The following is a 25158-nucleotide window of genomic DNA, read 5'->3' on the forward strand; positions in this document are numbered from 1 at the left end:
ATCTGACCACAGGCCTTGCCAGCAAGACTGCGGAGGGAGGCTGGGTGTTACCTGGCCTTTTTGGGACCGTCTTGTCATTGAGACTGAGTGCCCCCGGTTCTGCATGCACCATGCCAGCGACCCTGTGCCAGCCTGCCTCCCAGCACCCTGTACCTGTGCCAGGCTTGGAAGTTCACTCAGGTACATTTTGACGGCCTTGATTAAGCACACTTGGTGCATTATATTTTGTGATTCAAAGGGAAAGGGAAAAAAACCCTTCAGGACCAGGTTCTATTCTCATAATTCAACAGATCGGTCCATTTAAATGCAGACAATCTAAGGCTAATTTTGTTAATGAACAACTGATTATCTGGGAACAACTGATTATCTGGGTTTAATAAGTGACTCTCACGGTAACAATTAATCTCCCTTTATCTGCGGGGCCTTCCCTGTGCCTGCCCTCTCCTCATACCTTTGCACAGAAATATAGCCCTGTGCTGCCAAGTGCAGATCTGCCTGCTGCCAGTCTCGGTGGTAACTAATGTTTGTGGCTCATTTTCTCTGTTCTGGACTCAGGCTCCGGTAACACCCTCTGGGGCTTTCTGCACCATGAAAGTCATGTTGAGGGCTCCGTCTCCAGCCAAACCCTTGATGGGCCTGATCCAAGCCACGATAGTGTCGTCTCAATGTTCAGATCTGAGCCAGACGCAGGAAATTTGCTGCTCTGGAAGCTGCCCTGGCTGCCCCCACCTCTTCAGGGAGAGGCTTTGCATGAGGCTGCATGCAGGCTGGTTGCCGGCTGGTGCCGTGGGACCCACACGCATCCTGCTCTGCACCCGGCAGAAGGACGGCACCGGGTCTCGTCCTGAGACTCGGACCCTCACCCCCTCCACCGTGGAGTTGACAGTTTTCTCTCCAGGGCAGGGCTGTTGAGTCCCTCGTTCTCTGCTGGGTCCTGAGCCAGCTCATCCAAAATCCAAGCTGCTGAACATGCTGGGTGTTCCACTTTGTGGTCATCAGGAGCATGTGAGTGAAAACAGCAGCGGGATGTGGGGCCCCTCCGTCAGATTGAGACGCATTTGGGAGGGGCAGCAGGGAACAGGTGCACCGGACGGCCCTTCTGGGTCCTGGTCCTGCCCATTCCCGTGTGGCGCGTGTGCAGCCTCCGTCCGGGAGCCTACCCAGACACGCGATGCCCCCAGTACGCACTCTCCACGGGTTGGGCCGCAGCCTCCGCACTGGCAGACTCAGGCGCAGCACTCGCCAGACGCGGGGTGAGTGTGCTTCGGATCAGCCTGCAATCATCACTAGTGGCCAAAGTGTGTACCCAAGTGAGGGCTTCAGCGTGTCATCCCGGGGGTGCAACGGACCATGGAGAGGGATTGGACCTGCCCCTTTCCCGTACCTCTTCCCACCCACTCCCACGCACCCCTGCACCACAGACACACACACCACGCCGGCCCCTGCCTCCCTGAGCTTCCCCCAACCTTTACTTGGCGGGCTCCTTGTCATCATGTGGGTCTCGGCCAAATGTCATGTCCCTCACCAGCTTGAGTAAAGTGTCCACTACATCCTTCCCCACCTCGTGTATCCCCCTGCCTCGCCATCATGCTGTTGGTCCCTGAAACTTGCGTTCGTTTGCTAGATAGCCTGTTTATTTCCTGCCTCCCCCCCTCCGCAGGATGTAAGCTTCACCAGAATGAAATTAATCTTTCACTTGTTCATTATTCTGTTGCAAGCATCCAAGCATCTGGCACAGAATAAGTGTTCTGTAGTGGTGTTTGGATACATGACAGCACGTGTCCAGAATGTAAACTGCATTTCAGCCCAAGCCTGTAGTTCCTAAGATAAGACACCAAGGCTTATTGCTTCCCCATTTCCCTGTCACCCGGCTGCTGCATCCAGAGGCGTGTGATCACTCCTCCATTGTCCTGGCCATCCCATCCACGGCCCCATTCACACAAGCCTTCCTCCATCCTGGCACTTGCTTCAGTCCTTGCTCCCACAGGACCTTTGCACATACCATCCCCTCTGCCTAGAATGCCCTGCCCATCCTGCTTCTAACCAACTCCTGCTCATTCCCAAAACTTCCACTCACTGGTCACCTCCCCAGGACTCATCTATTCATGAATCACAACTCTCATCACTGAGAGCTTCTCCATGATTTTTATGGCATATATAGATGTAATTGTACCCACGACAACCACTACATAAATAGGGGAAGTAAAGATACGGCACTGTGGTCGTGTTTCTGTGTTCCACGTAGAGAGGCAAGTTACAATTCTGAGTAGATTATTTAAATTTAAACATGTATATTGAGATCCCTGAGGCAACCACTAAAAATTGGGTACAAATTTATAGCCCAACACTCAGTAGATACACTAAAATAAAATGCTAAAAACTGGGCACCTGGGGGGTTCAGTCGGTGAAGCGTCTGCCTTCAGCTTAGGTCATGATCCTGGGGTCCTGGGATCGAGTCCCGAGTCAGGGTTCCTGCTCAATAGGGGTGGAGTGGGGATCTGCTTCTTCCTCTGTCCATCCCCCATGCTCATGCCCTCTCTCTCTCAAATAAATAAATTTAAAAAATCTTATATAAAAAAAGTAGTGCTAAAAACCATTCAGACAATCCCAAAAAAAGGCAGGAAAGGGAAATTGGAACAGGAAAGGGACAGAAAAAAACAAAACCCCAAAAACAGAAAACAGATAATAAGACGGCGTACTTAGGACTCACCGATAATTGCATTAAGCAATTCTGGGCAGGTCACTTTGAAAATCATATCCTGCTTGGTCCTTGCAATGACCTTGGGAAGGCAAGCTCCTCTCTCTGTTTGGCAGATGAGCACACTGCCCAGGGAGGGCAGGAAGGCCTGTGAGCACCTTCTGACGGTCTGTGCCCTCGGCCCTGGCCGCCGCAGGGGCCGCCGGGCTCCAGGAGGAGGGGTCTGAAGGACGGCATAGCCTGAGCACCCTGTCCTGTGTCTCTGCCTTCGCTGGGGAGTCCACGGGAGGAAGGACAGATTGGGAGTCAGGGAGGCTCTCAGATGTCATCCCACGGGCTCCCAGCGTCCTAATTCTCTTCAGTGTGAGAAATCAGACGCTCTGGCCAAGATATGTCTCTGCTTCCAGAATGCACGTGGCCCTGTTTTCATGCTAATTCTCGTTATGAATGAATCTGACTTGCATGGATGGGGCGAGAAGTCACGGACGCGGAGGACAGACCAACCCCTCGCAACGCCTCCTCTTCCCCGTGTCTGAGGACATGAGCTTGGTCGGCGCTGGGATTCTTGCCACCAGATGTGGCGTGTAAGGAAATTGTGTGCAGAGATGCTTTGCTATTGCCACCGTGCATACCGGAGCCCATGAATGTGCCACTAACCGCGTCGCCAGTAACTCCTAATGAGAGAAATTATTTTTTCCTTCATTTCTTTGCTCAGGCAGGGCCGGATCCAAAGCAGAAGACAAATCCTCCTTTGATCCACCTGTGAGGAGATAATGCAATTTGCTCCATGCGTGAGCTTTCCCGGGGAAGCGGCATCTTGACATTTGCAGGCCACTTAAGAGCTGGTGCTGTGGCTGACATCAGATATAAATATCGCCGGTTTAAAAATAAATCCCGCCACAGGCAGAGCATTTTAGACAGGAGTTCTTGCCGCGGTGCCTGATCCTTAGTGCTTTTCAGATGTGAAATGTTCCTGCGGAATGGGGCCTGTGCCCTTGGCATTGGGAAGCTATCTGTAAAAGGAGGTAAAGCCAAACATTAGGAATTTGGTGGGATTTTGTCTTTGGGTGAAAGCCAAGGGTCTCCAAGCTCTCTGTGAGAACATGTGGGTCCCCGGTGCTCCCAGGGACAGCCTGAATCACAAAGACTTGAGAAATGATAAGAATGACGATGTAAATCGCCTCCCAAGATAATGCAGGCTGCCCTTTATTGCCCTGGCCGCATGGCACGCACTCCACATCGTGGCCAAGGATGGAGGGTATCTAGCGGCCCGTGAGCTTCAGAGACACCACACGACAGGGTCTCGCATGGAGAGACCTTGTCGTGCAGGAAGCCTGCGTATAGGTGCATCCCACATGTATGAGAAGCCTCCTGCAGGGCAGGGAGATGACAGAGTGAAGGGCTGTGAGCACAGGTCAGGGAGCTGGGCTCCCTGGGTTCAAGTCCTTGCTGCATCACTTCCTGGCTGGGCAACCTTGGGCAGTTTATGTAACTTCCTTGGTTGCCTTCTCTATAGACGGGAGTAAAAATGTGCCTGCCCCCAAGGTTGTTGTAAAGATTCAGTGAGTCATGTGTATGAAATACTTAGCACAACAGTCCTTCTACAACTTGTGTTTAGGTGAGATTGAGGATGCTGGTGTCTGGGGCTGGGAAGACCTTGCCAGCAACCTGCGTACAGGACAAGATTATAGGGCTATCACCTACAATGAGCACATCTACAATGTGCTGTGGCCCCACATGCGGCATCAGGTGCTCCCACACAGATTTGAGGTTTCCCAGTCACCCCCCTCCTTCCACTTGACCCTGAGCTCATCCCCTTGCTCCTTCCTGGGCTGGAAGGTCCCAGTGAGGTTAAAGTGTGGCCTCCGTGTACGTCCTCTGGACTGGCCATCAGCCTGGAGTTTCAGGCTGGTTGCTGGTTCTGTTGGACTCCTGGGTCTCCAGCTCCACACATCATGGTCACCCTGTGAGGAAGTTAATCTCTTGCCAGTGACTTTGAGCTTGGGACTTGTTTGCCTGAGCAATGGAGAGACATGGCACCTGGTATCTACCAGGTAGATACCAGCCTGACATGACTCTTGTGGTAAACCAAGCACCCTGACCCCATCCACCCCTGCCTCCCTGATCAGTTTATGCTCTTTCTGCTGCTAAGAAGATGTCAATAATTTCTGCAAAGCTCCTTTGACTCTCTTACCCCAAACAGGGCATTGAAACAGCCCCAAAGCTGTCGTGATCCACTAGCTGTCTCTTTATTTTGAGAAGCAAGATGAAAAAATTGTGAACTTTCAGTGCATGATGTAAGACATGGAATAAATTGTGTGGCAGCCATAAATGGTGTTGAAAAATATTTTAGTTTGAACAAGTTGGGTTAAAGTTCATAGAAACCTATGTCAAATAGTTTGAAGAAAAAAAAGAAAGTCATTGGTTGATAAAGTGGGATAGATGAGAACTAGGTTGGGCTTCAGGCATGGCTGAATCAAGGTGCTCAGATGATGTCATCAAGAATAGTCTCTCTTCAGGCACCTGGGTGGCTCAGTTTGTTAAGTGTCCGACTCTTGATCTCAGCTCAGGTCTTGATCTGCCATCCACAATTCAGTCTGAGTCTGGAGGCCTGAGATTTGGGGGCTGATTTTAAGTCCTGGCCTGAGTCTGAAAGCCTGAGAACAAGGAAACAGGTGTCCAAGGGCAGGAGAGGATGGATGTGTCTCAGTTCAGGCCCAGAGGGTGTGCCTTTTGCCACCTCTTTGTCCTTCAAGTCCTAGTGGAGTGGATGGGGGCCACCCACATGGGGGATAACTACTCCTTTCTCCTTCCACCCACTCAAATGCCATTGTCTTCTGTAAACCCCTCCCAGATGCACCCAGAAATACCACTTCCCTAGCTCCCTGGGGACCCCTACTCTATCAGGTAGACATATAAAGGCATGTGGGTGACTTCCACCCTGGAGCGTGAGCCTGGCCATTTCTGGGGGCAGGGGGTCCTGTTGGGGGCAGGGAGACCACCTGTGTCACCTGGCGGTGGCAGATACAGAAGACTGTGTTGCACTTGGAAGCACCTTGCAAAGCTCTGGATGTTGAGCGAGAAAGGACATGGGGACTGAGGAAGACAGCTAGCTCCTTGGCTGGAGGAATTGTGTAGATGTTTGGTGCCCATGCTGAGATGGGCAGGCTGGGGAGGAAGAGGTTTGGGAGAGAAAATCCAGACCTCAATTTTGGACAGGCTAAATTTGAGATTCCTCCTACCATACGTGGAGAGGGTGAGTGGGCAGGTGGCTATGAACAAAGAGATAAGGATTCAATTTGGAAGCATGAGTGTATAAATGGCAGTTATAGCTGTGATGTGGGATATCAGCCTGGGAAAGACTACAGCAGAGCAAGAGACCCCTGTGTCGTGTCAAGAGACCACGCAGGTAGGGAGCCGGGCAGGACCCGGGCTTCTGGGCAGGCACGGGGTGTGCCTGTGCAGGAATGGCTGTAGGTGGAGAGGTGCCAAAGGATGAGTCCCTGGAGCACGAGGTGGCCATGGCTGGATGGCCCCTAGCTTCCCTGTCACCCAGGGGGATGTCAGGCAGGGGGTGTCAGCTGAGTGCTGGGAGAAGCCAAATAGCAGAGTGGGCAGTGAGGATGTGGATGTGGCCAGTGGAGACGCCTCCGGGCCATGTGACTGGGAAGGACATCAAGTGCAGGGACAGCAGCAGGCTTGGGGCAGGGGGCGGTTTGAAGGGACAGGTGGGGTGTGAGCTCCCGAGAATCTGTCCTCCCTGCTACGGCATCACAGCCTTGAGCAGCAAACCCCACTAGGGCCGCGTACTTGTACACACATGTGCGTTTCTGACAACCAGTCCATAGGACTGTTTCCTCAGCCCCCAAAATTCTGGATCCAGTGGTTTTCATCCATCTGGGCTGTAAGTCCAGGTGAGGAACCCATGGAGGGTCTGCTACCCTGCGACAGCCCTGCAGCCCCGAAGCCTGTGGCGGCACGCTTGGGCCATCTCCCTGTCCAGTCAGTGTTTCTAATAAATCCTTGTAAGGAAAATAGTTTCCTCCTTCCCTAATAGCTTCCTTCCTGAAGCTAAATAAAGAGTACACAGGCTGTATTCAGCAGTGCCCACTTCCAAAATAAACAGAAGCACAGGAATTAGCCGGAACAATAGTGTAATTAGACAGCTGCATAATTGTTCATGCAAACCAGGTTGCCTCTCAGAGCCTGAAAGCGCAGATCTGCCTGCAGCGGATTTTCACGGTGGAGAAGGCGGTTGGCAGGAGGCCTCAGGCAGCAAAGGTCAGCAAGCAAGCAGACCCTGACTTTGACGCTTGCCGCTCTGGGAAAGGCTTCTGTGCTAGGTGGCCTCATTCGGCTTCTCTGGGTCTGTTGCCCATGGCCAGCGGTGACCGCAGCGCCGGGCTGCCGGCGTCAGATGAGGCAGTGCACACACTGGTGGGTGCTTGGCGCGCAATGAGTGCTCCGTAAACAGGAGCATGGCCTCTTCCTCGCATCTTACCGGTGCTGTGGTCCAAGCCACTGGGCTCGCTCTGCAGGCTCCTCTACCCCTGTGCATGCGGAGCCGCACTGGAGTGGGATTAGGGTGCTGTGCTGTGCAACATGCTCCAGGCCTCTGTGGCCACTCGGGTCTCATGCTCAGGGTGAGACGTGACACAGCACTTCATAGAACCTGGGCACCACTCCAACTTGTGAGACATTCAGAACACCTGCACGAAGCAAGTGCCGATTCATAATTAACAATCAACAACAGTTATTTGGCATATTGGGAGCGTGGCTAATAATACCAATAAATAATTCATCCAGGGGGAGAAAGTGAAGCATGGAGAGGTTAACTCACCAACTGGTCCAAGGTCAGCATTGGGATTAGAACCCAGGGAGGTGTGGCTCTGCCCTGTACTGCCCCAAAATGCCAGAGGTGCGTCTCCACTGTCACTGTGGTATCTGTGCCATACCCACAAGCACCTGCCGGGAATCCTTACAAAGGCCAGCTACTGGAAAGAGGCCAGTGTGGTTGGAGCAGAGTGCCAGCAGACAGCACCAAAGCCTGAGATTCAGAGGCTTCATCGAGCCTGACTCGAATCTGGGTCAGCCACTTGCCAGCTGAGTGATGAGCCAGGAGAACCTCCCTGTGCCTCAGTTTCCCTATTATAGTGCCTGCCTCCTGGGTGAATGGGAGGATTGCAGAACTTAAATCACCCTAAAAGGCTTGGAACAATACCCACTACAGAGGTAAGGATCCATAACCTGTGACTGTCACTTGCTCAAGGCTGGGGGAACTGACGGGAGAGAGAGTTCTCCTTGCACAAGGGCCTCTGGTTCTGCTCAAATGCTCAGGGTGTTTGAGATACCAGAGGTGGAAGGCTTGTTGGCATCAGGACTCTGGGAGGCAGGGGAGAGAGGGTGATGAGAGCCAGAGCATCCTGCAGGGCCCCCCCCACAGGACTCCCGGGTCTCCCCTGACCTCGCCCTGTCCTCCCAGCATATGCGAGAGGCTGCAGAGCGGCGGCAGCAGCTGGAACTGGAGCATGAGCAAGCCCTGGCTGTCCTCCACGCCAAACAGCAGGAGATCGAGCTTCTGCAGAAGGTGAGCGGTGGGCACGCGGGGGGGTAGGGGTGTGGAGGGAGGAGGTGGTGGGGGCTGCGCACCCAGCTCCCCTGAATAACCCACGTCCCTGGGCTCAATGGCAAACACTTGGAGGCTCCAGCACACGGTGCTGGTGGGCTTGTAGGGAGAGCACACTCCTGTGGCCACGGCGGGGTGTCAGCCACTTCAGCCTTGGAGGCAAGCAACCTGCCAGCATTGATGAAAATTTAAACGCGCATGTATCTTGATTTGCAACCTTCCATTCTGGAAAAATTGCCCTGCAAGAACCTCAGGAGCCGGTTCAAAATGACTTGAGTTTTGTTTTCTTTGTTCTTTAGGGGTTTTGGGGGGTTGTTTATTCAGTGCTGGTGTGTGGGTTGGGGGTGGGGATTGGGGTTAAGTTGGATGCCCACCCAAGGTGGGGGTATAAATTGGGGTGCATCTGTATGAGACCAGGACAGCATCATCAAAAGGAGTAATTTTGGTTTATGTCTGCTGTACTGGGGAGATTTTCATGATGTAGTGTTACGTGAGCAAAGCACCTCTCAGGGCAATATTTGCAGCATGATGTCGTGGGCGAGGGAAGCCAGGGAAAGAGAAGAAAGAGGAAAGAGAAGCAGAGATTTAGAAACAAGGACTGAGCAGCTCAGGGGACATATCCCCGTGGCACCCATGGTGGTGGTGGTGCTGGGGTCTGAGAACATTGCCCCCAGCCGCAATTTGTCAACAGCCCTGGTCCTCTCCTGTCTCTCTTCACCTGGGATTTGGGTCCAGATGTGGTTCTCATTTCCTTCCTGAGTCCTACCTGGGGGCCACTCCTCCCCAGAAGGCAGCCGGCGCCTCCAGCCAGAGCCTTCCTGGTCTGGGTGACAGGTGCATGGCAGCCTGAGGGGGGCACTCCTGAGATAGGCTGGCTGACTGGCAGCGCAGGCAGCTCCTCCCGCATCTGGGTGGCCCTCCACCCAGCCCACCTCTTCTCCAGGCCTCTCATCCTGAAACAAAGAGCTGGGGCCATGTGCCCACCTGGCTGGGGATGGGTGTCTGCTGGCACGGCCCCTTCCCCTGTGGAGTTTGGGAACAGCTTTGCACCCGGTGGAGAATTTCCTGGTCTGCTTCTCTACTGGTTTATTGAGACCATGCGTCAAGGATAGATGTCATTAAGCCCGTGCTGATGGGGACTGTCCGGCCTTGTTACCTGCCAGGATGCGCTGACTGGCACAGCGAGAAGCGATGTTTCATTGGATGTTATCCAGAAAGGATATTGCTTGCTGGAGTCCAGACAGAGACACTGCTCGTGTCTCAGCCACCGTGTGGAAGGGGCTTGCGGTGCCCGGACACGGCCGCTGGACACCTGCGCCCGCTCCCTGCAGCCCGGAGCCCGCCTCCTTGGCCCTGCACCTCCCAGGCAGAGAGGAAGCCTGGCGAAATACGAATTCCGTGCGGAAGGGGTGGCAGGTCGATGTTTCTCAGCAGAGCATTCTCCAGGAGCCTGGAGTTTTATTTACAAAGCATCTGATGCCAGGAAGGTGCACCAGAGCCAATTCTGTCATTCAGCCTTTTCTGTGCTTCATCCAATTTCTCTCTCCCTTCCCTGCATTCATCATGGTCTCTATTTTGGACAAACTGATGCTTAATCAGAGGCAGGAGCAGAGGGAGAGAAACTAGTGCAAAACCAGTGTGCCAATGTTGTAACTGCTTAGAGCTCTGATTTTTTAACAAAGTACTCGAAGAGGAATATTGAACTTTGACAGAATGAGACTGGCGATTCTTTAGAGCTCATATTTCCATTTGATTTTCACCATGGAGGGCCAGCATGCTACACTTGCTGATTTGATCATTCATTCATTCATTCATTCATTCATTCAACAAATGTTGGCTGTGTGCTACCTGTGTGTCAGCCACTCAGGATTGTTCCAGAAGGGGGGCCCAGTGGTGGGGAGATGGCCTGTGCCCACGTGGAGAGTAAGCTCCCCCCTACCCTCACAGAGGGAGGGTGAACTGAGTTCAGATCATGCAGGTGCCATGAGGGGGTGGGACAGAATGAAGTGATAGGTTCATGAGGGCAGGAATCCAGACCCGGCAAGCTTAAGGGAGTGGCAGGCATGGGTAATGCAAGTGCTCTGGTCCCTGGCACCCTGGGAAGGAGGCCCTTAGAGGGATGCAGACTGTGCTGGCAGGCAGGAGATGCGTCCCAGGGAGATGGCGCCCAGCCCTCTGCAGGCTGTGGGAAGGAGCGTGATCTCGTTCCCAGGGAACAGGAAGCCACTGGGAGGCTGAAACGGGTTTAACAAGGTGTGATGATCATTCTTCGCGCATCATGCTGGGGATTGATCTGCAGAGGGGCAGGGAGGCCTGGGGTCTTGGCCTAGGGCAACGGCTGCAGTGGGGAGAAGTAAGTAGATGCATCCCAGGACAGATCAGGAGGCTGAGCTGTCTGCTCGGGGGCTGTGGTGGAAGGAGCAGGGGTGGGGCATGCCGGGAGGGGAAGTCCAGGCTGACCCTGGGCCTCCCAGCCCTTGAGCATCGAGCATCAGTGTGGACCTGGAGGATGGGAACATCGCTGCAGCTGGCATGGTCCTGGATTGGCTGACTTCCACATAGGTGCATGGGAGGGAGGGAAGCCTCCAAGCCACAAGTGGAGGGACATCAGTTGGCTCTCAGGAGACCTACTGTCCCATGTTTTCACTTTTTGGAGAAAAGACAGTGGACAGGGGCATTTTCTTTCCACATAAACACTGCAGAGCAGCACAGACCTGTGGACGGGCTGGGGCAGTATGGGGTGGGGGGCATTAGGGCTGGGAGCTCGCTGGGTAATGCGTGCCAGGAAGGGCTGAGGAAACAAATGGCATCTTTATCCTAAAAGAAGCCAGGTACTTACTGGGCTCTGGGGACGATTTTTAATGGAACCTTCTCACTTCAAGCCTGTTATGAGCCTAGAGTAGGTACTGTCATCATCCATTTCCGAATCAAGGACGCTAAACCCCGGAGTCATTAAGTAACTTGCCAAATGCCACTCGGCTGGCGAGCAGCACAAAGTGAATTTGCACTGAACCTGTGAGGCCAGGATGCTCCAGTATTAAGGCTCGGGGCTGACCAGAATCTGGCCCTCGCCCCCCTACCACAATAAAAGTTCCAGAACTCTCTGAGGTCCAAAGCGGAGTCTCACGGCACAGCAGAGGGCTTATCTCTGAGAGCTACATGTTCTCTCTGGCTACAGCTCTCAGGCTCCTTGCTTGCACTCCAGTGGGACCCCTGTCCTCTTCTTGCCCATGTAGTGGCTCTTATTACCACCCAGGTGTGGACATCATGCCAAGGGCTGGTCCCTGTCCTCATCCTCTCTAACTCACACAGTTTGGGTGGTAGAGCTCCAGGACGCCACCCTTTCCAGTACCTTTCCTTCCACGCAGATTCCGCATAAGCATCACAGGTGTTCCCCAGGACTCGGTCCATGAGCCACATCTCTCCGTCGACACTGGCTCCTGTGGCGACCTCATCTGGCCCTGTGGGTCTAAATACCATCTGGATACCTGCCACACCTCTAGCTCTCCATGCTGGATTGTGAACCCACTTCTTTCATCCAGCCTTCCACTTGACATCTCGATACCAGCTCCAAGTTGAAGGGTGTCCTCAGCCACATCCGTGCATCACCTGTCCCTGGAGTTCTTGGGACCCACCTCCTGGGAGCTCCCTTTATACCTGTCTGTACTTCGTTGGATTGTCTGTGTCCTGGAGCCTGCAGTGTCCCTGTCTTGATGTACAGCAGGTGTTAGGGAAGGAGGGGTATACTTTCCCTCTAAATGACAGGCAGTGCTTGCAGGTGCTTCCATGCTTCAGCCTCCTGTTGGGCTGCCCTGAGGAAGTGAGGGCATCCGCTGCCAGGGTCCCGGGCCCCAAGTTTTCCCTGGGGTGCCTCTCTCTCCCCAGAAGATCACTCCTCTGCCCAATATGGTGCTTGAGAGAAGCAAATGGAAACATTTGTTGAATTAAGGAAAGAAAGATCAAAATTCCCAAGGCTGTTCTAACGGAAATCAGGGTAAAATGAGGCTGTCCAGCTAGCCGGTAGCTCTGGTAGCTGGGTGGTTGCAGCATCTAAAGATACAGAAGGGACACCTGGGTGGCTCAGTGGTTGAGCATCTGCCTTTGGCTCAGGGCGTGATCCTGGAGTCCCAGGGTTGAGTCCCCGCATCAGGCTTCCTGCATGGAGCCTGCTTCTCCTTCTGTGTTTCTGCCTCTCTCTCTCATTAATAAATGGGTTAAATCTTTAAAAAATAAAGATACAGAAGACAGCCAAGCAGGGCGCAGGGCTATCTGTGGGCCACCAGGGCCATCGGTGGTCCCATGGGACCTGCCTTGTGAAAATCAGGGAACCAAGAGCTCTGTCCAGAATCCTTGTCTTCATTCATTCAACAAACAAGTCAACAGTTATGGAGCACTTTGTGTTGGTCACATTCTGGGGGCTGGTGGCATGGTGCCGAGTGAGGCCCTGGACAGTAACAATCAGGCAGCGACCCTGTGAACGTTTGTTCTATGTGTGGAAAGCCCAGGGCCTGGTGCCCGGGATGCTTGCTCACGGACTCTCAGCTCCAGCCTCCCTGCCTCCTCCTCTCCTGCCACCCTGGCCTCCGTGCCTGGACCACACCAAATCTTCCCGCTCTTGGATCTTTGCCCAGGATGCCTGGTCCCCCAGTAATGGCAGGGCTGGCCTACTTTGTCACTAAGGTCCCTGGTGTGCCACCCTTCCTGGGAGGGGCTCCACTCCCTGCTCCGCATCCTCTAGCACACCACCCTGCGGATGGTGCTGTTTGCTCATCGATTTGCCTGCGATCTGTCCCCAGAGAACAGTGTCTACACACGGAGACACGGCCCCCTACTCAGCAGGTGCTTGGCAAACACTAACGAAGAGGCATCGAGAGCCTGGGACAAGGAAAGGGGTGTGGCAAGCAGCCATCAATAGACTTGGTGGTGGTCTCAACCGGTGATGAATTCTAGGCAGTATTCCGTGAACGGCTGTCGCAGGAGTCACTAAGACACAGCTCCGCCCTCCCCACGGCCTGTGGGCGCCAGTCCCCTGCAGGTCAGGCTCCCACACCCTGGTGCCTCCTCTCTGAACGACCAGTGGCCAGAGCCTGGCTGCTCCGCAGCTCCAGACTTCCAGCTCCATGTGCCAGCTGCATCCTTGCCTGGTGACAGTAGCTGTGATAAGCTAAGGGTGTTTCCAAATTTAAAATTTGTCTGCAGTCCTGACTGATTTTACTGTGGCTCAGAGTTCCTCCCATGGGTGAAGTGACTGCTTTCAGGGTTAGGGCTGCCACGGAGCCCGAGCCACCATGCACATCATGATCGCTGCTCTGCCTCCATTTCAAATCCTTCTTGTGGATGTTGTGTGCAGATAGTAGGAGATTGCGGACTGACCTCGTGTTCATTCAGTGGAGAATCTGCCCTAGTTCCGTGTGCTTCTACCACGCATGCCTGGGGTACCGGGTGTCCAGTCGGTGGCTCCCTCAGCTCTGACATGAGGCTCCTTGCAGCCCCCACAATGCTTTTGCCCTGCTGCATCTTCACCAGCACCCACAAGCCCCAACCAGTCGCCAAAGACACTGAGCACTAGGTGCAGGGCCCGTCGCAGCCAGGTTTCCGGACCTTGGCACCAAGTCTGCCAGCATGTCTGCACCCCTGTGCCCTGCTGGAAACTGCCACGTGAGCAGCCCTGGTGACCGACCGCCCTGGATGCTCCATCTCCCAGATGACAGCCCCCTCCCCTGACGGTGGGACTCTGTGCCCCTGACAGCCATGGGCCCTCTCAAGCATCACCGTGTGCTCTGTGTGGGAAATCGTGCCTGCATGAAGGTCACAGCTTCCCCCGCAAGTTGGCCACGGCCCCCAAATGAGCTTCACGTAAGCTGTTGCTTAGACGTTGCAAGAATTCAGCGCTGACAATTCTGTTAATTTTAACAATCTATTCTGATTGCCCAAATGGCCCAGCTTGCAAGTAGCCTGTGAAAACCAGCTCCTGCTTTTCTCCTGAAGCCAGAAACCGAGTTATTACCACAAACTTGGCCGAGTTTTCATGGCTCGCTTTGGGTTTTTTTTGTTGTTGTTTTTCATCCTGCCAGTTGGAAACTATCTTTGACTCAAGTGGCTCAATGGTGGTGTTATTTATATAATCCCCGTACGTCCTCTGGATGGCTGTCTTTTCTTCCCCTGGTTCTGTTATTTATTGTCGGTCTCATTTCTGCTTTGAAAGGAACGATTTTAAGCACTTAAAGATTCCACTGAATTCAAGAGTGGTGTAATGAATCTGGCATTCTGTCTGCTTCCCTCTGGAAGCTCTGGAGCCCCTCGGAGAGATGCGCCCGCAGGACGTGTGGGGATGAACTCTGCAGGGACCCCAGGCTCCCCATGCGTGGGCCAAGCCGGGTGAGCAGAGCTCCCGCCTCCTCCCGAGGGGCTGCAGTGTTGGGCAGCCCATCCCTACCTGTTCTCTTGGCGCTGAGAGACTGTGCTCCTCCAGAACCGAGAATTCTAGATGTAGATCTCAGCCCAACACATGGATTCTTCATGAGTGCTTGAAATTCCAAGAGGCAGGTGCCCTGCAGTCAGGAGATAAACCTCTCCAAAACCTGCTTCTCAGGGTCTCTGGGAACATCTGTGAAGCCACTGAAACCAGTGCAAGGGGGTGTCTGTCCACATGGCCACACAGGGCAAGCTTTCCTTCTCGGCTTGGGACTCAGCCTCAGGCTCTCACGGAACTTCAGTGCCTCCAGCTTTAAAACAGGAAATGGTGTGTTCTCCAAGAGCTGATGCTTGTGTTCAGTAGGACTCTTGGTTTCAAGGGACAGAAAATAGAAGGAGGGAATTTTGTGCACACAGCTGAAATGGGCTTCAGGTGTGGCTAGATCCAGCACGCTCCTGCCTTTGCTCCCTGGTGTATTGGCTGCACTTTTGACGGTCAGGTGGAGGCAGCTCCAGCCTCATCCCTCATGGTGGCAGGATGGCTGCGGCACTCCAAACTGTCCTCCACTCAGGCTTGGGTCCCAAAGGCAGGGATTGTCTGTCCCCTCTCCCCTAGTACTCCTGGCAAAGCTGTAGCCAGGCTTCAAGCCCACCTGTAAACCAACCACTGAGAGTTTGGAGCTGGTCTCATGCATCAGGATGAGGCTAGGTCTCCAGAGCCCTTGGGGCTCTTCCCAGGAGAGGAGGCCACAGAGGCCAGGTGGGCCAGGTCACAGTGCCAGCCCTCGGGTTGGGGAGACCAAGGGATGATAATGTTGCATTTCCGTTTTGTGTGAACTCACCATGTGCTCGAACAACAGCCATCCTGAGAGGCTGGTTTGATGAAACTTGGAATATTTCTTATTCTATAGAGCAGGTGGCTTTGCTTCAAGTAATTTGAAGAGGGTTGCCCCTCTCACCCCCCACCCCTGCCACAGGCTGAGCAGCTGAGCACCTGTCAGATGCTTGGGGCTCCCATCTTGGGCTCTCCTTGGGGCCCTGGGCGATCGCAGCTGACCTTCAGCTACTTGGTGGTTGAGTGCATGGCGGCGTCTTGTTTCCCAAGCAGCTAAGGGTAGCTGGGGAGAGGATCAGTGATCCCTCCACCGCCTCAGGTTTCCGGGAGCTTTGTCAAGCTCTTCTCCAAGCCTCCTTGTGCGTGTGACTGCCTCTCTCCCGAGGATCAGGTTCTCTGCATCATGCTCTGGTCGCATTCCCACCCCTGTCTATCCCATTGCTGCCAAGTCAGGGCATGATTTCCCATTTTACAGAGTGTCCCAGCCGGCCAGTATTCATTTCTTGTTTGCCCAAAGGGGAGAGAAATGAGAACTGATCTAGATCCTCAGAATGGGGTGCTTCCTAGGGGGGGTAAACATCAGAGACCCATGCCCCGACTTGATCTGATTCTTTTCTCCATCCCTTGCTTCAAATGTTTACTCTTCTCTCTTTTTATCATAAAAAAGGCTCAGGTTGAAGCTAAGAAGGAACATGAAGGCGCTGTCCAGCTGCTAGAGGTAAGTGCTGGAGCTCCACCCACTGGCTGTTGGGGCAGTGAGGTCAGTGCTGCCTTCGTGCCTCATGCGAGTGGGCAACACTCGTGAGCGCCCAATGGGCACTGGCCACGAACACTACTCGCCCATGCAACCGCACAGAGGCCAAGGCATGTCCCCAGGCTACACAGTCCGCCCTGAGGCCCGGGACCTCACATGGGACCCGCTCTACACTGAGGGCTCCTCTTGGATGGCAAGCAAGGAGGATGAGGCCACTGCCTTGCACAGGAATGAGGAGAAAGCGTGGGTGTATGTGTGTGGGGGGGCGATCCTGTGGGCACCCCGCCAGCAGAGGAACCCTGCAGGGTGCATTTTCAGAGACAGCACTGATGTTGGGGAAACATTTGGCAGGTGGCATCTGGGGAGTCGTTTGCAGAATTAGAGGGGGGCTGACATAGGGAACTGGAGTGGTGACTGCTGTTCTAGGCACTGCCACAGCACCGCCCCCAGTGAGCACAGCCACTCGGGGTGGTGAGGGGGGCCCGGTCTACCCCTGGTGACTGAGGAAGGGGCTCCTCAGGGAAGCGGCACCAGTCTCACCAGCTTAGGGTCCTTGGAGGCGTGACCACACCTCTGTCCCTGCACTCGCAGCCTCATGCCTCCTCGTGAGTGGACGGACTAGCAGGTCTTCATGGAGCTCACAGGCTCACCCCCAGGCCCTGGCCACCTGCACGGTTCGCGCATAATAAACGGCCATAATGAGCACCCAGGGCTTCTCCCCATCCACAGACAGACACCAGGCAGTTACCACCCCTTCCTTACAGACACAGGTGGGGGCAGCCCTGCATGGCCTCCACTCAGGCCTGCCATCCACAGATATGGGGTGTAGTTGCCCCTTCATGGCCCCGTCCTTTGTCCCTAGGGGCATAGCAGCCATGGAAACAGAGTGTGTGCCTCTCTTAATTCTCTTATGTTGCCTTTTAACATCTATTCCTCCCGCAGGGAAAGGTTCCACCATTATCATCATATATATTAGAATTGATTTTTTGAGAGCATCCATTAGCTAATGAATATCTGGAGGGGTGAGTGTGATGAATGGCAGGGGGGACATCTACCACCTGAGGGAATGGCAACAGAGCCCCAGAAGTCCATGCTTCTCCCTGAAAAATAACCCCCCGCCCGCCTGAACTGCCCTCACCCCCATTCGGACATCTGCTGGCTGCAAGCGCATTTCCTTTCTCCATCACCTGAAGCCTGTTGCTGTGATGTGTCTTGTTCTAATCCACCTCCCGAGCCACCGCTGGGGTCCCATGACCCCAATGCTGGGGGTGTTGGTGCATGCATTGGCAGGTGGTTGCATCGAGATGTGCTTTGGGTTGAACAAGCGGAGAAGGCAGTGCTGACGTGCTGAGAATCCTGTGTCTTCTCTTATTTACATCTTCCTGTGGTTGTGTCTTGCTTTGCGCTTCACCCAGAACACCTTGGACGGCATGCAGGTACTTCGGGCTCACGCCTCCCCACACCAGTGTGCCGGGCGGTGCCTTCCCTTGTGCATGGGGCAGCCACAAGGGACCACCCAGGGTCCCTGGGCCCGCTCAACCCACCTCTTGTCCCGAAGCCGGCAGCCCGAGGTGCTTCCTTGACATATTGGGGGTGGGGACTCCCGGGAGCATGCAGGAGCTCCCTGGCAGGAGGTGCTGCTCTCTGGCGCCAGCACACAAGCTCTGTTCTCGCAAGTGTTGAGCAGGTCCAGCGAACCCGGTCTCCTGTTTCCTGCCATGGCCCTAAGGGTTGGGTGGGTGGACCGCCCCGAACCCTGATGACCGCTGGGGGCGGGGGGCGATGTGAGAATTGGTGGGACTGATTCTGTCCTCATGCCAGCCATGTGCCCACGGGCCTGGAGACCAGGATACAGCCAGTCTATCGGTCATCGGGATTTGACCCTGGCCCCGAATGTTCCAGCTTTGTGTTTGTGTCTGCTGTGTGTGCTGCTGGGGCCCCTCCCGCAGGGGAGGGCGGCGGCCTTCCTCCCTGTTGACAGGCCACTGCCCTTCTCACTAACCCCGTGGGGCAAGAGGAACAGCATTGTACCTCTGAGCAGGGTTTTGAGTGTTTTCCAAAACTCTGAGTTTGATAGAGTATTCACAGAAGGGATGATTTTCCCACTTTGGGGATGAGTGGTTCTCAAAGTGGAGTTCCCAGATCAGTAGTGTCAGTATCACCCAGGAGCTTGCTAGACATGCAGGTCCTTGGGTCCTGCCCAACCTGTGGAGTGGGAAGGTCTGGGGGAGGGACCCAGAAGCCAGAGAAGACCCAGCCACCCAAACCTGGGGGGCTGTTGTGATGCAGCTGCTGTCTGGGAAGCATTGTTCAGTATCCGTGAGGCTAGTCTGGGGAAGGAGGGCATATGGACAAGCCAGCCCCCTGGAGTCGTGGCCAACCCATGGCTCAGCATCCTAGTGAGCTGAGCCTCCCCTTTCCACCCTCACTTGCATTGGAAGTGCCAGCGAGGAGCATCAGCAGCTGCCATGCACTTTTGGGAATGTGTTTGTGTTCTGGAGGGTGCTGTGCACCCTGGTGTGCACATGGCACACTGGTGACTCCCCTTAGTCAGGTGCTTTCCTGAGTGGAAGAGCCTCCACCTGCCCATCAAGACTAGCATGGGATGCCTCAGCAATCATGTGACACCAAACCCTCTCCAAATAGCCTTACACACAGAGCCTGTTCTGTGGGGGTCCCTAGGCACTGATTTCTGGGGAGTGAATGGCCAGGATGTTTGAGGGATAAGAGGAGGGGAGTGGTCTCCATTCCAGGTCAGGACACATGCAGAGTCTTAGCACCCATGGAATGATCTGGGCTAGCTTTGGGGCATCAGGAATGAGCTGAAGATGAACAGAGCTTTTCCAGAATCAAGACAGAGTACTCTCTGGTCAGTAAACCGAAGAGCAGGTACTTTCAGGTAAACTGCTTCCCTGGCACTTTACAAGGGAGCAATTTCAAGACCAAGAAGCAAGAGAACATTTTTAAATTAATAATAGTAATGACAATCCAATGACAGTAACAGTAGGGTTCCTTGAACACCCACTTTGTGCCAGCCGCTGTCCTAAGGGTGCATCTAGGGATGTTTAGGACACAGTGCACATATGTCATTTAATCTTCACAGTGGCCCAGAGGAAACTGAAGCACGGGTTAACTGACTCTCCCAAAGCAAGCTGGTAAAAGTCAAAGTCTGTACTCAAACCCCAGGAGTTTGGTGCCAGAGGCCAAACCTTCAGCTGCTGCTTTGTAGCCAGCTTTCCTTGACTTCAGCATTCTGTCCCCCCAGGAGGTGGGGTCAGCTCTCCTGCTGACAAAACCACAGCAAGAGTTGAATTGTGAATGAGTTCACATGGTGGCAAGACTCAGAAGTGCAGCACTCCCACTTGATGGCTCACACCTCGTGGTCGCTGTCCACCAGGCACTGGACACGTGTGTCGGATTTAATCCATAGAACCATCCCAGGAGGTTGCTACCATCATCATCCTCTTCATGGATTGGAAGTCAAGCACAGAGACTTGAGTCACTTGCCTGGGGATACACAGCTCACTAGAGTAGAGCCAGGCCCCAAGGGCAGGAGGGCCACGGGGTAGTGCTGTCTGAGGCCGCTGAGGAAAGATGCAGGGCAGCAATGCCTGCATGTGGGGTCAAGAGGTGGCCAGCTCTGGGGTTGGTTGCGGGGGAGAGCCCCGTGACATGCTTGCTCAACCCACTGTCAGTGCCGTGTGCTTTGCGTGTGTTTTGGCTGCTTTGTGTCTTGTTCTTCAGGCACATTCCCGGCACCTTGTCCCATTGCCCCCAGCTTGCTGGCCGTCCACTCCAGGACGCTCGTCACAGCCAGGAAGGAACCCTCGCAGGCTCCTTTCATCCCTGGGTCTCATTTGGCGAGACTTGCAAGAGCAGGCAGCATACCCCTGACCTAGACAGGTACAGGGTCATCTTGAGGTGGGCCTGGTGTCCACACTGCATTGTGACTGACCTGCGTTGAGTCCCATCCCTTCCTCCATAAAAGTACTAAAAATTATATTTTACATATACCCGCCTGGATGTAAAGAGGAATATAGTTCACGCTGGGTTTTTTATTATTATATCTTTTTCGTTTCTGATTTTAAAGGAAACTAAAATGAAAGCATTTGCATGGGTCCCTAGACGTACCGGCTGCGTGTTGCTGGGCCTAAGAGGGGAGTTGCCCTGCTGGGCTGGAGTTAGGGTACAGGACACCACGTGGCAAACAAGTGTGCATGGGTGTGAGTGAGCGCATGAAGGGGGAGGACACGTGCTTGGTCCCATCAGGAAGATGAACCTGTTTCTCAGGTCCGTTCGTAAGGTGAGGCTCAGATCACAACCTCACCCCGAACATAGAAAGGTCGTTTCTCGTTAGTGATGTCTGCTGCAGATCTGGGACATCCTCCGAGAATGCCCTCCAGGATGACATGCGATCCAGGCTCCCTGCGTCTGGTGACCGTGGTGTCTGGTGCACGGGGCTTCCCAGTGACTGCAGCAGGGGCAGCGCCATCCTGCTCTGCTGTGTCACCTGTGCCCTGGCCGGAGCTGAGCGCTTCACTGCAGGAAGAGCTGGAAAGTGTGGTCTCCCTGGGCCCAGGGGATGAAACCCAATGTGGTTGGCCCAAGGCATCATCCCCACCCATCTGAATTCTAGAATCCTTACAGGACAACATGATTTTGATACTGAAGTGTGGCTGAGTAGCAGCCAAGTTGAGAGCCTGAGAAGTAGACCCATAAAGATGTATAATTAATGTTTTACATCCCACGTGTCTTAAGAAGCCTCTTTAGACCCTTGGGGAATTGTGGGGGCCATGGGGGTCTCTGCCCCTCCTCCTTGGGAATAGCCCTAGCTTCCCCATCCCCCTGAGGCTTTGCTGGGAGATGAGGTGATTGGGGACAGGGAAGCCATGCATGCCTCCAAACATTAGGCTGCCCTAGGACTGACCCCCACTCCAGCTCTGTGTTCCAGAGGCTGTCTGCCCCCTGGCTGTTGGCGCCCCAAAGGCGATACAGGATTTCTGAGGTCCCACCCATGGCAGGTGCTTATCTGCACACGTCACACTGATGTGACAAGGGCACATCTGTCCAGAAGCAGGGAAACTCTGACGACCCAGACTCACAAGCTTAGAATTCATGGTTGTTTAAGTTGGGCAGTTGGATAAACATTAAATCATATGAACAAAGCAAACATTTAAAACACTCATGCTTTAATGGTGCTGGATCCATACATGTGATTGAATGAAAATGTCAACTACACTTTCCAGATTCTCCCCTTGGCTACAGTATTGTTCCATTTCATTCTCAAGGCCACATTGTCCTGGAAAGATTCTGGAGTTCACAGCAATTATGTATAAAGATCCTGGAGCTCAGCCTGTTGGTATGAATTTACATGGATTTTCTTGGGTGCTGTCTAGTTGCCGGTAGGATCCAGCACCGATAGGAGTATTAAGCTGGCAGTGGAGGGCATTCCTTAGCTGGGGGTCACCATGAAAAGGACACTGAGTGTCCCTGTTAATGACGAAATGTAGGGAGTCCTGATGCACTTGCATGAGCTCAAAGGTGCTCTCACAGTTTGCTGAAAACAGATGTCCGGTCATCGGAGGGGGGGCATGCAGGAACTTGGGTGTCTGAGTCACTAGGATGGCACCCCTCGCCCTCCCCAGCAGTGTCTGTGCTGCAGCTTTGCCCACAGAGAGTGGAAGACTGTCACTCCTGCTAGTGGAGCCCCTCGCATATGCTGTCCCCCACTTCACCCCAGGGTCTGACTTTGCAATTCCCCATTGGGTTCTAGAAGACATGTTTCACCTTGTGCTTTGGTGAAGACAGTGAGGCCCACTGAGGCAGCAGGACTTGCCTCCAGGTCCCCAGTTAGTGAGTAGGGGACCCGGGATCTAGAGCCAGCTCAGAGCCTGGAGTCAGAGAGGCCTGGGTTTGTCTGGCCCCTACCTGGGTATGTGCATCTTGGCTGCACTCTGTCATGAGTTCATCCCACCTTACCCTGTGGGCTCCCTGAGCATCAGTGATGGTGCATAGAGATCCCCCCTGCCCCAAGAGTGCCCAGCACACAGCAGGTGGACAGCCCAGGGTACGCAGAATCCCAGTCCTTGCTTGTACATCAGGACGCAGCATGGAATGTTACTCCCAGGCGCTCCTACGTGGGTGGCCCAGCCTACCCGGGCCCTGGTTCTTCCTGCTGCACTCATTACTCACAGCGGCTCCACGGTCTCAGCCTGATCTGCTGGACACCGATAACAGGGCATAGCACTCCATACCACGGCGGCTCTCCTTTACGAAGCCCGAAAGTCAGATGTGGAATACTGGGTGACGGAGCCTGAACTGCTGGCAGTCACTCCTAGGATGTGTTTTCCTTCGTCTCTATAAACACCCATGACCAAATTTGCAAGTGTCCGTGTTTCTTCCAGGGATGGTTTACTTGCCAGATGACTGTGCCATCTGTTCCTGCCACGGTCAGAGCACAGCTGCTCTGCACGCCCCCCACCACCGATGACTGCAGGTGGCTAGCTCCCTGGGGGGCCACCTAGCTGGGAGGTGACAGTGCTCCAGATCCTGAAATAAATGCTGATGTTCAAATAAGCCAGCCAGGAAGATCGGCGGGTCGCTGGACACCATTCCCCCTGCTGGTGACTTGGGGACCACCAGAGCCAGCACCCGGCTACCGGGCCCACATCAGCCACCCCGGCCTCAACCCCTGCAGCCAGACCAGGAGACCACACTGCTGGAGGAGAGCCTGCCTCTCTTTCACAAGGCCGAAAGCCTGTGAGGTTTCCTTTTGTCCCTAGCTCTCATCAACTTCTTGCTCCCCCACCGTTTGCTCCCCAGGCCACTGAGACCAGGCGCCTGAAGCCTGCAGACTCCAAGGCTGGGCCTCCTGCTGCCGCACAGCCAAGCAGTGGGGGAGGAGAGGTCAGTTAGGCGTAGCCTGCACGACCCCTCCTTCTCTCTGGTTAGCAGCTGGAGTGGGAGAGGCCTGGCCACCCCCCTCCAACTCAGCTCCAGGTTACGGTGAGAGCGAGGCTCAACCAAACCACCCCATGTGTATGGATGCGGAGTAAGCAAATGCTCTGACAGGTGAGCAGAAAACAGGCCATCTGTGTTTATTCTGTAGCTCGGCCACATCCTGTCACCAGCTCCCGTGGAAGGCGCACTGGAGGGAAGCACGTCAGCCCAACGGAGCCTGGCCCGGGCGGCCTCGGCCACCAGAAACCCTCTGTTCAGAAATCACCCAGATCGGTGTCTGGACACAGGAGCACTTGGGGCTTCTCTTCTAGTCCTGCACCTTGTCTACTCATGGGTGGGATGGCACTGCGATGTTTGAGCCAACTGACATCCTGAATACCTTTCATGTCACCAACAAATGCCCAGTTCTCCCACTCTTTGTGTTTAGGTAAAAGCTGATAATTTCATCAGAGTGGGGTTTTTCCTCCTGCTATTGGCCACACTAATGAGTGAGGTAAAGGCACCAAATAGACACAGGCGGCAGAGGTCTTGGGGGCACCTGTGTTCCTAACGTTTGCATTGCCCACCCCTGGGATGGGATTCTTGGCGGTGCCAGCGATTGCCCTGGAGTGTAAGTCCAGCTCCAGGGATATGAGCTCTTCACCCAGAAAGACTAGAAATGATCCACCTGAGGTCCCTGAGCCCCAAACCCTGTGGGGGATCATCCTATATGTCCAGGGCTCAATGGGCACAGCTGGAAGCCATCCAGACCAGCCCGACCCGGTGCCAGCTGGGCACAGAGCCACCAAGTGGTAGCACTGCCTCCAGACAGGCCTTGACAGCCCGGGCTGTTGTGTATGGGTCTCTGATACACTTCAGCATTTAAAGTTTGAGGGATTTTTACATTAAAATAAAGACTCAGCTCCTTTTGGAAGAGTAGAAGTCTTGTCCACAGTGGCTCTGGACAAATGCTGAGAAGATGCCCCCTGGACCAAGCATACATGTCCCATTCACTCTATTGCCCCTACATCCTCTGACTTGTCTGTGCTCCCTGTCTCCACCGGCCTCCATGGATGTCCAGAGACACTGATGGTCTGAAGCCTGCTCCACATCTACCTACTTCCTGGACTCCCTCACCAGCACATCACCAGCCACTCCTGAGAGGTCCACGTCCTATGCCAGGTGCAGGGGAAAGGCATGTCCCAGTCCCCGTTGGTGAAGGGGACCACTGAACAAAGAAACATGCCCTGGTTGGAGAGGCTCGCCGAGGACAGTTCTCAGGGAGCTCGGGCACCAGGCTGGCCAGCATGGGTGCCAAGGCCACTGCGTCTGTAGGCTCATATGATAGGTGCTGCAGGCAAGTGCCTGCATGTGATCGGGCCCCACCACCCCAGGCATGCCTGAGTACTGTGGGGCCTGGCCAGGAGCGCACGTCGTCCCCTCCACCTTCTCCCAGAGCACCACGACTGAGGCCCCAGTGGCTGGCCACCTGTGCCAGTTGTGCCTAGGATGCCAGCTTCCAGCGGAGGTCCGTGAGGCCCTGGCTGCATGACTTTCCCCACACAGGCAGGCCACCTATAGCATAAGCTCATATTTTTGTTAAATCTGTTCACTTTTTAAAACTTTTCATCTTAAAAAAAAAAAACAACTTTTCATCTTGAAGTACTTTAAGACTCACAAGGAGTTCCATAAGGAGCTGCAGTTCTTCCCATGTTCTCTTCACTCGGCTGCCGGGACAGCATCTCCCTGGTGGGCGTCCTGATGCTGTCCCGCGTCCCTGCCCATGCCTAGAAGTGCAGACTTCACTCCTCCGCCTCGGTGGAGGCAGCTGTCACAGACAAGCTCATTCAGCTTTTTAAAAGAAGAATCCTGCTGATTTTTTTTTAATGAAT

The 25158-nt window shown here is 54.3% G+C and overlaps 1 protein-coding gene across 19 annotated transcripts in view; it reads left to right on the forward strand.

Annotated features, from left to right (window-relative positions):
- Window positions 1–25158, forward strand: part of RIMBP2 (RIMS binding protein 2) — a 225179-nt gene that overhangs the window by 144369 nt on the left and 55652 nt on the right. For 12 of the 19 annotated variants that reach the window (XM_077875224.1, XM_077875225.1, XM_077875222.1 and 9 more), the window contains 3 exons: window positions 8181–8285; window positions 16241–16291; window positions 17743–17763. In XM_077875224.1, coding sequence (XP_077731350.1) covers window positions 8184–8285; window positions 16241–16291; window positions 17743–17763 — 174 coding nt within the window. In that variant the 5' untranslated portion in view covers window positions 8181–8183. The remainder of the gene's footprint in view (window positions 1–8180; window positions 8286–16240; window positions 16292–17742; window positions 17764–25158) is intronic. The other 7 variants (XM_077875214.1, XM_077875221.1, XM_077875215.1 and 4 more) reach the window with 2 other exon arrangements.

This window comes from Canis aureus, chromosome 27 (assembly GCF_053574225.1).
Source record: "Canis aureus isolate CA01 chromosome 27, VMU_Caureus_v.1.0, whole genome shotgun sequence".
Taxonomy (NCBI): Eukaryota; Metazoa; Chordata; class Mammalia; order Carnivora; family Canidae; genus Canis; species Canis aureus.